General features: G+C 43.8%; 1 protein-coding gene across 2 annotated transcripts in view; it reads left to right on the top strand.

Moving 5' to 3' along the window:
- Positions 1-3,660, top strand: part of LOC121545990 (histone-lysine N-methyltransferase PRDM16-like) — a 435,559-nt gene extending 431,899 nt beyond the window's left edge. The window contains exons 16-17 of one of the 2 annotated variants that reach the window (XM_045209418.1): positions 1,456-1,639; positions 2,127-3,660. In XM_045209418.1, the coding sequence (XP_045065353.1) occupies positions 1,456-1,639; positions 2,127-2,261 (319 nt within the window). In that variant the 3' untranslated portion in view covers positions 2,262-3,660. The remainder of the gene's footprint in view (positions 1-1,455; positions 1,640-2,126) is intronic. The other variant, XM_045209419.1, reaches the window with a different exon arrangement.
- Positions 3,661-12,311: the final 8,651 nt, after the last annotated feature.

The raw sequence follows: 12,311 nt of genomic DNA, 5'->3' as shown, positions 1-12,311 counted from the left end.
TTTAGCACACAAAGTCACCGGTGATCTAAAGTTTAAATGCAACAATGTTTCACACACATAACTTACAACGTAAGTTATTTTCAAAGAGATAGCTAACAACAGCATGCGAGCTGCAATAAGAAACACAGTTCCACTCACCAGATGATGATCATTTGAAAAGGGACAAGCTAACAAATTAGCAACAACATTCTCTTCGATAACACCTGCTGCAGCCGCTGCAAACTAGCCTACAACAAAAGTTAGCTAGCTAGACCATGGGAAAACTACTGCTCACTATTGCGTAGTGACCTGTTGGCCTTCAAGAAAGCAGAAGTTTCCATATGTTTTTGTAAAAACGGTCCCACCCCATTGCAAGTCAATGTGATCAGTTGATTCCACTGTCACTCCAATGTTGCCCTAATACAATGGCAGATGCCTTCTATCAAGCATCTGATGGCCTAGCTAGATTTATTTCCCCAGAGACCACCAAAGAAAAATCCTGATTGGATATTTTTTTATCTTCAGTGTTAACTCTTTACTTCCTAACTAAAACTGAAGCGATTAAATCAGAACATCATTGAAAATAATAATATATTTATTATTATTTGTATTATTTTATAAATCCTTAGCCTTTCTCTGAAAGTGTAGAAGGCCCTCATTGTTCCCCACTGTGTTTGGGTTAGTAATCATTTGTAGAGTGGCTCTATTTGCCTTCAGCATGCATTTTCTCACCATTATGAATGTCTAAAGAATCCATATGTTCTTCTGAAGTATTAACACAGAAATACTGGACATTTTGAACTCTTATTATGGTGGCGATTTGGCAAAATTACAATCGTGGTCTTGAATTGGACTCGCATTTTTCTGGTCTCGGTCTTGACTCTGTCTCATACCCCTCGTCCCCCTCCCGGTCTCGGTCTTGACTTGGTCTTGCCCCTCCCCCTCGAACACAACACTGGTGTCGGTATTTCACCCTCTCTCCCCACACTGAGCATGGTTAGCTCCTTGGTTAAGCCTTTTAGCACCGGCTTTCCCTTTCAATGCACAGAACCGGTCCAGAAAACCATCATTCCCTTTCATTCACAGAGAGGCATGCAGGTTCTCTAGTGGGGTTTCAGTCAAGTTGGTTTTCAGTGGTAGTGGTGTGAACTGTTTTCAGACAACAACTCCATACCATCTATCCCATTAGTCCGTCTCCATCCATCCGTCCGTCTGTCCCCCATGCATGTGCCATCGAAAGTCCATCCATCGAGATACAAGATAGTATTGGTTAGGCTAACTGAGGACAACCCTCCCCCCTCCCTCCCTGCACCTTTCCCTTCCTCCTCCACAACCTCTCCTTCCCCCAACCCTCTCTTTATCCCCCCCCTCCCCCGTCTTCCCTCATCCCCTCTCCCCTCCCCTCACCTTACCCCTCCCCTTTATCCTTCCTCCCTGCTCTTCCCCTCCCCTCCCCTTCCCCTGGTGCTGCTGCAGGTGTATAGAGGAGGACGGTGGGCTGTTAGACCAGGAGGCCCTACCCAGCTTCCCCAAGGGCCTGGACCTGCATAAGGCCAACAGCGGCGAGGAGCCCCCCTTTGATGTTAAAGACATTTTTAACACCGCCTCACTCGAGTCAGAAGCCCTGAAAGAGACTCTGTACAGGCAGGCTAAAACCCAGGTAGGTGGACTCCCGTATAAAAAGAGAGAGGGATGGAGGCATCAAGTGGCAAATCATTTTGAACGTCTGTCCAAAAGCTTGAGTTCGATTGAGTTTGATGATAAGTGGAAATACAAAAAGACAATGAGGAAAACGCATGACAACCAGGCCAAAACACGTTGCCAGGTTGTTAATTCTCGTTGACATGCTCTCCCCTCTCTTAGCTTACCTACTAACTGAGCTATTAACTCTCTCCCTCTTTTCTAAACCGCTAATCTAACTACTGTCCAATCCGCAGCATCACACTGCTCTCTCACCTTTGACCTCTTGCATGCCCAGACATGTTGCAATGGTTAAAGTGGCGCTCCTAATCCGAGACGGAACAGCTCTTGGGTTTTATCGACAATAATGACACTGACGTTTGATTGGCTGACAATTAACGCGGAGACTCACAAAATGGTTTCTGAACAACGGTGGTGTCTCTTTGTCGTTTCTCTGTCTCCTCCAGGCTTATGCAATGATGCTTTCTCTGTCGGAGAACAACCCTTTGCACGCATCCTCCCAGAACTCACTGGATGCCTGGCTGAGCATGGGAGGGGGCCCGGCCGAGACGAGCAGCTTTTACCCACTCAACCACATCTAGGAGAGAGAGGAGGAGGGAGGAAGGCTACTACGGAGGAGAACTCAACATCATGCAGTCCTGGCCTGAGAAGAGAGAGGATTCATGGCTCCTGCCCTTCTGTGTGTTTGTTTGTGTGTACGAGGGGCCCCTCAGACAGACACTCGCAGGCAGAGAGCAAGGCAGCACTGCTCCGCCCCTGTAGAGGGGTGAAGGACATCCCAGGAAGGACCACCCCACTTCATTCCAGCGAAGCCCTCTGGTTGGACTCTCAGAGACAGTCAAGTTTGAGTATGCCACTGTATTACTAGGAGAGCAAAACGTCCATCTATTCTTCACAGCCTACCGCAGCAATGTCTCAATAGCTTCATATACAGTGACAGTAGGTCTGGAATATATGCATTGCATGTCCATAGGGGGGCGCTCATCTCACTCGGTGGGAGGAGCAACAGTATCAACACATAATGGGGGTGTACTAGCTCGTTCACCCAAAGAACCCCCCCCCATCCTCCTCATTATATCAAATGACTTCACTCTCTTCATTCCTGTTTGAAATCAGTAATAGCACAATGCTAAATGTTACAGCAGGAAGCGACACTCTGGCTTTTGTTTATAAAGAATGTACAGGACGTTGATGCATCAAGCTCGATTTTGAATGACAATGATGTCATGGAGAATGACCCACCCCCAACATATAATGTGCATTGCAGAGGACAAAGTCTCGACTTCAAAAGTTATCTGGTGAGCAAAAGGTTTTAAATCGACGTCCATTGGTTAGAGTAGGGGAAAACATATTTTCCCCTCTTTTGCTAATTTGTTAACTTGATTCCATTTTGTGTTTTGCTCTTTGATAACAGTATTGTCTCTTTTTAGGCACCTCCGTGCTCAAATGTTAATATAAATATATAAATAGTGAAGGACCAAAATTTTATGATATTGTTGTATGATGTACAAAATAACCTGGACGTTCATAGCAAGAGTGGTATGTGCCAAATAGCCCATAGAAAAGATTTTGTTCTCTGACAATCATTTATTTTTCAAGGGGTTTTCATTGCTGTCATAGTTGATGTTATTACCTTCTTTTATATTTGATTTAAAGAGTGTATGTATTCTATTTATTTTGGTTAATTTTTTGGGGTCATGATTGGAGACAAGTGACAAATGAAAATGTCCTTTGTTTTATCTCTCTTTTACTTGTTGCTGAAGGAATGAAATTGAATCGAAATGCAACCGAGATTGTGAATCTCGGTTTCAATGCTTTTTTGTGTAAAGACCAGTGTGCCAAATTGGAAAGAAACCATGAAATCAGATGTTTTTATTTATAGTGACATGGTAGTTCTAGATTGTTTAGATCAGTGGTTCCCAACCAGGGGTACTAGAACCCCTGGGGGTACTTGGCCTATCCACAGGGGGTACTTGAGAAGACTCATGAGACCATAGGCCTACTGGTAAAATGCACATGAAGGGGTACTTCAGGGGTACTCCGGGCAGAGCAAAATTCAGTTGGTGGTACAATAACTGAAAAAGGTTGGGAACCACTGGTTTAGATCATTGTTTTGCAATGTTGTGTCTATCGTGAGGTTTGATTTTTCTCGCTTCAGTTCAACCATTTCAACCAGTATGCTGAGTGTTTTGTGTTCAAGGTGGTTGAATTCTTACTTTGGCCATTTTGGAAATTGCAGCCTTCACTATTATTGTCAGGTGATTTGGATGCCAGGGCATTGTATTGTTAGCCTATAATTGATCCTAAGTTTGAGCAAATCAATTTTATTCTACAACAAATCCCATCAACATGTTAACTCAATCAGTTTATCAGTACTCCGATTCTGCTTCAATGGTTTCATTTTGTACGAATTCTTATTTTTAAATGTGACCATGTGGTTTTAGAAAAATATATCTCAGAATGCCCCATCATAGATAAAATATACATTGTTTGTCAGATAGTGTCCAACTACAGTGTACCATTCCATCATATTTCCACTCGTTAGTTGAAGGGTCCGTGCTATCCGGGATCCTTGGGACGTCCCTACCCAATTGAAATTCAAATGGTAAGGGTTAAGGTTAAGGTAGAGGTTAGGGTTTAGGGTATGGACGTCCTAAGGATTCTGGATAGCACTGACCTTACTTGAAGTCCCTTTACTCTCAGGGTCAAATGGTTCTGTAAGTAGTGTTGACTGGAGTGTTTTGACAGCTGAGAGGTAAGTTTCTTCCTTGGAGGAATTGAACCACTGCTCATAGCTTGATGGTTCACCCTTACTTTATCTGTGTCTGAGATGTATTTATTGTCTGTAAGGGGTTTTAACACCCAGCATAACACATTTACTGTACTGTGAGACCAGCAAAATAATCACACAATCAAACCAGGAAAGAAATCAAACCAGGAAAGGATCCTGGTTTAGTGAAAAATATGACATACATAGGACTTTAAGTTTCAGACTTCCATTCACTTTTTATTCATATTTTTTCAAACATGCTCCTTTGCATAATTCCCTTGTCAACCTAAGGTGATTCCTCCCAATCATCTTCTCATTTAGGGGAACTCATTCCAAACTGTAAACAGAGGTAGAGATGGCACATAGACGCTGGGGGTTTAATTTCATGTCAATGTAAGTTGCAAGGGTTGGGGGCCCAATGACTATACTTGTGCTCTGTTGCTTTCATGCTGGATATGTGAATTAAGACTTACAGGACTGGGTGAGACAGGTTCAGACCAGGGTCTGGTTTCTCAAAGACATCTTAAGACTAACTTAATCATTAGAATCATTCTAACGATGAACTTAGCCTTAAGATGCCTTTGGGAAACCGGGCCCAGCACTTCAACGCATGGGTCCAAAACAACAAACTGGGCGGGCATGGGTCTCTGTCACTAAAGAGTTAATAGCAGTAAACCTGACTGGCCTCACTTGAAGTGGATGATCAACACTCACTTAAAACAATGATGACCTTGGAAAAAACATCAAAATCTAACTGAAGCACTGTAATAATTTGTTTTGTCAGCAGGTGGCAGGGTGATACTAGTTTTGCTGCATTATTTCATATCTGATGATAATAATGACAGAGGTCTCTGTCTTGCTATACTAAATGGGGATCCACGGTTAACACATTGTTTTGCAATATGTTACTATTAAATGCAGAGACTGGGGTTACTAAATATTTAGGTATACTATATATGGAGTAATTCATGTCATGCACTACTGTAATAAGTGCGCACTGTCTGTTGTAGAATTATGGATCCACATTGAAGTAAAATATCACATTGCCAGCTTTTGAAAGGATCTGGCAATATTGGTCACAAACTGGTAACTTCAGAATCCGGTTGCTGTTCTTTCCCCATTGTTACAGGAAAAAGTAAAACATAATATAGTTTTTTTTTTTTTTTTACTGTATAGACAGGTTGGTTGTTCAGCAATAAAACCGGTGCGTTCGTAACTATGGGGCGAAACGGGATGGCTTAGATTGTTGACAACATGTGAACTATATGTCGTCTCCAATGTTTATTGAAAACAAATACGTTTGCACAATGAGCACTTGTTGTCTCTCAAATACATCATTACAGTTGTTGGTTAGCTAGCTAACACATTTTTGCCATATCAGCATAGAAGTGACATCAGTCAAAACACCTCAAAACAAGACATGGTATCAAGAACAAGGTAAAACTAGCTGAAACGAGCCACCTACGATTCCCCACATGGCAGCGTCTTGTCATTGTTGCTAGCTAGCTATCTGGCCATCTAGAATCATAACACACAGACTTCTGCCCCATTAAAGTGCTCGCATCATTTTCATGATGTTTTCAGCTAACCAGTCTATAGTATTTTAATAAACAATGTTGCATTATGTCTGAAAAATTCAATGAAAAAAAATGGGTTTAAATGGATGGTGCTCGTTTCATTTGAATCTGAGTTGTATCACCTCTGTTATGTTTATAAAAAAAGATATTGTGCATGACGTGTTTAGCAGTCATAATGATGTCAATTTGTGAAATGTGTATCTTAAATTTAAAAATGAAATGTAAAAAAAATGAATCCGTAGATGCACTTATTGTACGTGGTTAGGTTAGTAGGTTTGACTTCAAGTCCTTACAGATGTATTGGGCAGGTGGTTCTTAAATGAATACAAAAAAGCTTGTGGCAGAGAGATGTAATTTAAAAAAATGAAAGGATTGTAGAATAATATTGAACAATTCTGAAATTGCAGTTTTTTATGCTTGTGATTATTGAAGATGTACTTTAGAGAAATTTCATGGAAATATATGATTCTGATGTTAATTCTGTAGAATAGAAATGTATACCAAATGTAATCTTTCCAATGCTATGAAGAATTTATACATGAAATTGATATGCAATAAAACCTGTGTGCTTTTTATATGAAATGTCCCTTGCATTTGTCATGTAGCATGTGGAATAGAGTTCCATGTAGTCATGGCTCTATGTAGTACTGTGCGCCTCCCATAGTCTGTTCTGGACTTGGGGACTGTGAAGAGACTTCTGGTGGCATGCCTTGTGGGGTATGCATGGGTGACTGGATGGGAGTTGGAGTGGTCCACGGTTGTCTGGGAGAGGAGAGGAAGAGCTGGGTTCCTATCAAGGGTTCATAGCTCTGTTCAGGGGGGTTTTCGACCATCCACCAGAGGGCAGACAGGGGGGTGAGCGCCTACTCCAACTATGTCAGGATGGCCAGACCACGGTGGAGTACACGCTCACCTTTTGGACAGTGGCAGCATCCAGCGGATGGAATGAGCCGGCGTGCCGCACCCTATTCAGAAGAGGATTGCGCGAAGAGGTCCAGACGGAGTTGGCGTGCTGGGACGACAACCTATCCTTGGACGCCCTCATCGCGATGGCCATCCGTCTGGATAACCTTCTTCGGGATCGTAGGTACCCCCATCGCCTCTCTCCCTCCTCCGTTGATAATTCTGAGTCAGAGCCTGAACCCATGGAGGTGGGGGCCACACGTTTCTCCGCGGCTGAGCGACGCCGTTGTATACAGCTGGGGCTCTGACCTTATTGCGGACAGGAGGGGCACCAGCTTCAACGGTGTCCGGTACGTTCTAACCGGGGATCCACGGGAGCACTGGGGCAGCCACGTGATCATCCGTCTCCTGGGTTAGGCGTGAGTATTCCATCATCATCACTTTCCACCAAAACTTTCCTAGTAAAGATTTCACTGGCTGGCTGTCCTTCATGTTTTGTTTCTACAGCTCTAGTGGACTCCAGTGCCGCAGGGAATTCTATTGACCAGGCCCTCGCCTCCTCCCTTAACATCACCTCATATCCGCTCTCCTCTCCTTGTCCGGTTCAAGCACTGGATAGTTGGGACAATCACACACATCACAGGTGGATGCTTTCAGGTCATGGCCAGTCCCAACCACCATAAAGGGGTTACAACGGTGTTTGGGATTTGCCAACTTCTACCGCCGATTCATTAAGAATTTTAGCTCAATCGCCTCTCCTCTCACATCTCTCCTCAAGGGTGGTCCCCGGAAGTTGGGATGGAATTCTGCAGCTGACGAAGCCTTCCGCCTACTGAAGGGTCGTTTCAACTCCGCCCGTTGCTTAAACTTCCAGATCCTACGCTGCCCTTCGTGGTGAAGGTGGATGCTTCAGAAGTAGGTGTGGGGGCTGTCCTGTCCCAACATGAAGGTAATCCACAGAAATTGTATCCATGTGTATATTACTCAAAAAAGCTGTCTCCTGCAGAGAGGAACTATGATGTTGGCAAACGGGAGCTCCTGGCGGTGAAGACTGGCTGGAGGGCGCCCAGGACCCATTTCCCATCCTCACCAACCATCGTAACCCGGAGTACATACAGACAGCGAGGCGACTGAACCCGCGCCAAGCCAGGTGGACCCTTTTCTAAACCAGATTTGATTTCACGCTGACATGTCACCCAGGTTAAAAAACATCAAAGCCGATGCCCTGTCCCGTCTCTACGATAAGGGAGAGGTTCCTGTCTTGAGTGCACCCATAATCTCTTGAGTCGTAGCCCCCGTGCTATGGGACGTAGATGTGGACATTCGCCAGGCCCTGGAGAGGGAGCCTGCACCTGCCACCTGTCCTCCTGAGTGCACTTACGTTCCCACGGAGATAAGGGATTGGCTATTGACCTGGGCGCACACAGCTGTCGTCGCTGGACATCCAGGTATCACCCGCACCATTCAGTCCATCTCTGGAAAGTACAGGTGGCCCACCTTGGCGCAGGACATCACTCGTTATGTCAACTCCAGTTCCGTATATGCCCAATCCAAATCCCCTGGTGCACTCCAGCAGGGAATTTCCTTAACCTTCCCGTGCCTCAGTGTCCCTGGTCTCATCTGTCCATTGACTTTGTCACTGATCTCCTCTCTTCTGAAGGTTTTACCACCATTTTGGTGATAGTGGACAGATTCTCTAAATCATACCTGATGGACTGGGAGGGGTACGGTCCAGAGGAGCGGTGTTGGGTTCCGGTGGACGACATTCTAGATCCCAATATCATCACAGATTTCCACTTTTGTCTTCCAGCCCGCTCCTCGCTCTCGGGCCATCCTCCTGGCCGGTGTCGTCCTGCGGCTGGAGCCGCGCGTCAGGGTACTCTCACGTCCACTCCCGCTCCGGTGCTCGACGTCACCAGTCTACTAACCACCGGTCCTGGCAACCCATCTTTACACACACCTGGCAACCGACATTACGCACACCTGCATCTCATCATCAGTCACACCTGGACTTCATTACTCCCTTGATTACTTACCTTTTATATAGTATTATTTTGTTATCAGTCATCAGGTAGAATTGGTTATGTTTCTATGTCAGACACTTCTCTAATTTTGTATCACTCCATGCTCGTTATTATTAAACTCACTAACTGCACCTGCTATGTTACAGTGTTACGCATGCATTAGGCTACACATGCAATATTATCAATTAACTTGATTCCAACAGGGGTTCAACTTCTTCATATTTGTGCTCACTGTGCTTCAACCCCTAAACCAGGGTTCCCCAACTGGCGGCCAGCGTGCTAAATTTGGCCCGCGGGTGGTATTATTTGGCCGCCGAAGTTTTCTGAGCAAGAAAATTAATTGGTTTAATTTTTATTGTTGTACATCATAGACTGTAAAAACACCAGGAAATAATATAATATGCCATTTAGCAGACGCTTTTATCCAAAGCGACTTACAGTCATGTGTGCATACATTTTTACGTATGGGTGGTCCCGGGGATCAAACCCACTACCCTGGCGTTATAAGCGTCATGCTCTACCAATTGAGCTACAGAGGACCACCCAAATCAGCTCCAATTGATTTTAATTTTGGAAATCTGTTCCCAAGTATTCCCATGCACAATAGAGAGACACATGAGCATATACAAATGTAAGCAAGGTTTGAAATGATTATGTTTTAGTCTAATTATATCTGCTTAGGATTCTTGTGGTCAATTTGCGGTCTTCAAATTATTTGCAATTATGTTCCGGCCCCCTGACCATCCGCTCAAGAAAATAATTGTCCATTAGCTAAATATAGTTGATGATCCCTGCTCTAAACCCACAAACCTTTGCCACAGTTTTTATTTTCAGCCCTTCAATGGTGTTGCTAAAGAGATATGACGCTTCATGGTGCGCACTAGTAATTATAGTAAGCTTTATGGTGGTCGAAAGGACTACGTGTTCAATAATGAGCTGTGTTGGAGACACTATCAAACTCAGAAATCCTTTTCTGGGAGCATTTTGAGATTTTCCTAAGGCCTCAAAAAAAAAAGACTGATGGGAAAGCTTATATTATAATTATTTTGAGTCCTTAGGAAAATTGTATTTCTTGTAGCCTACAATTTGCTCATGCTGTGTGTTTCATGTTCAGCAATAATTATGAGGAGGCTAATTTATTTGAGCAATGGAAATTATATTCCAGGTCAGTTTTGGGAAAATATATTCCCAATGTATTCTATTCCTCTCATTTGGCCTATAGTTATACACTCTTAGAAAAAAGAGTTCGTAAAGGGTTCTCTGGCCCTGTAGGAGGGTTCACCCAAGGGTTATTTGAGGGTTCTTCATTAGGTGAAAGGATTCTACATGAAACCGAAAAAAGGTTCAACCTGGAACCACAAAAAAAGGTTATCCTACAGGGACAGGTGAAGAACCCTGCACGTAAATGCACAACATCATGTAATTGGATATAACAGGACATGGTGTAGCTTTTACACCATGCTTATCTAACATAATGATTTGGTCAATAAATTGCTGATTTGTTTAGTGTTTGTTGGTTGCTAAATCATGGCTTTGTTTGGAGAATTAACATTAGCATACCCACCTGCTTATCAGCAAAGGTGACTTTTGGTGTGTTTATGGTCCTTTGTGTTGTATATGATTACTTGAACCATGATATACCCACACCATTGGTCTGTTTCTATCAAAGTGCCACAAGAGGGAGTTGTCACTCAAACAAGCAAGGTGGCCACCCGGGACGTTAGTTGAGCTTGATAGTTAGGAGCAGAAAAAACCTAAATAGAGATTGTGATAGGCCATCTGTCATATATTGCCAGCCATACATGTTTCAGTCATGCATGTATCGGTACTTAGGCCTATACAGATGTATTATTACAGCTCAGAAGCGTCCAATATTCAAACTTGATTGGTAGCTCCTCGTATAGGGAGAGTGGTGGGGAAGGAGGAAGTCGTGTGCAATGCCACGTGACACCTCAACCCCTTGGGTTGAGGTGATGAGGAGCAGGCAGGCCCGGGCATGTCGAGCCCCCGACACCTCTGTGCCCCTCTACTGGGCCCATACCCAATGTGATCACGCCTGGAAACAGCAGACAGGTGTGTGTTTGTGTGTGTCGCACTCACACTCCCAGCACATCATCAACACAATCAAGCCTTTCGGTCATTACACTCTTTATCGGCCATCGATATAATAACCCTGAATCACTTCCCCTGATAACACTCCTGGTCGTACTTGTGTGGTTGTCCCGTCTCGTTTCAAGGATGTAGTTGTAATGTGTGTTTGATATGGGAAAAAAAGGCTAGCCTCCTGGTTAGTTCTGCTGGTTTTGTGTGAGTTATCTGTAAAGTTCATATGCGCGAACATAAACGAGTAAGCTAGCCCAATGGTTCCCAACCTTTTTTGAGCTAGCCTACCCTACACTGTTTATAAATTATATTATAAACAACTTATAGACCCTTTATTTTAGTGTAAGTGTGAAATGTTACCTAGGTTTTGTGTCAGAGACAGTTCATTCCTCTGTATATCAGAGATAGTCCATCAGTAACTCTAGTTGACCTTTGACTCCTACAGATTGATCTACCCTTCTGTTCGTTGTGTCCCAGCCCACTGCTGCTGATGAGGGGAGCACCTGTGGAGCACCTTGTAAGTGTACACACACGCACATACGCACGCCTGCACACACACACACACACACACACACACATACACACACACAGGTTTCGGTAGGTTCCTTTCAGTTACCTGTCCAAAATTATAATCAGCAAGGGATGATTAGAAATTTACAGAATGGTTACCTGGAGAAAAATGGGTGAGGGTGATGCTTTTTCAATTTCAGTCAAGGGGAGGGTTTAGTCTTTTTTTAAATATAGTCTAGGGGAGGGTCATGTATTTTGTAATTGATTAAATGTTAATATTTCTCAGTGTTTTAGAATTAGTTGCTTATTAGGCTATATATCGATGTGTGCCCGATGCCGCCCTTCATCTCTGATTCTCCGCTGGGCGCGCAATATCAAGTGCAGCTATAGGCTATTTAGTGTGATCTCAATCAAATGATCCATAGCCTGTAGGCTATATGCTACGAAGTGCATGCTTGGAGAAGCACAGAGCAAAGTTATATTTCTAAGATAGCTGCTGAGATGGTGTAAATAAAACTAGGGTGCATTACACAATGGATATTCCAACCCTGAGTCCTGGCCTGCTCTGCTCTTGCTGATCAAAAACGTTTTTGTGTGCTGCCTAACCAATGGCTGTGCTGTGTACGACTACGGTGGCAGTTCAAGAGGAGAGTCAAAAGCTTCTTCAGAAAATAGTTTTTGATTAGGTCTAGCTTGCGGACTAGCCTATAGCCTATGTTCTGTTCAGTTTGAGAAGGAGAGTGT

The sequence above is a fragment of the Coregonus clupeaformis genome, chromosome 30 (assembly GCF_020615455.1).
Source record: "Coregonus clupeaformis isolate EN_2021a chromosome 30, ASM2061545v1, whole genome shotgun sequence".
In the NCBI taxonomy this organism is placed as follows: domain Eukaryota; kingdom Metazoa; phylum Chordata; class Actinopteri; order Salmoniformes; family Salmonidae; genus Coregonus; species Coregonus clupeaformis.
Note: the sequence above shows the minus strand (reverse complement) of the source record. Positions and strands in the feature narration are given on the sequence as shown.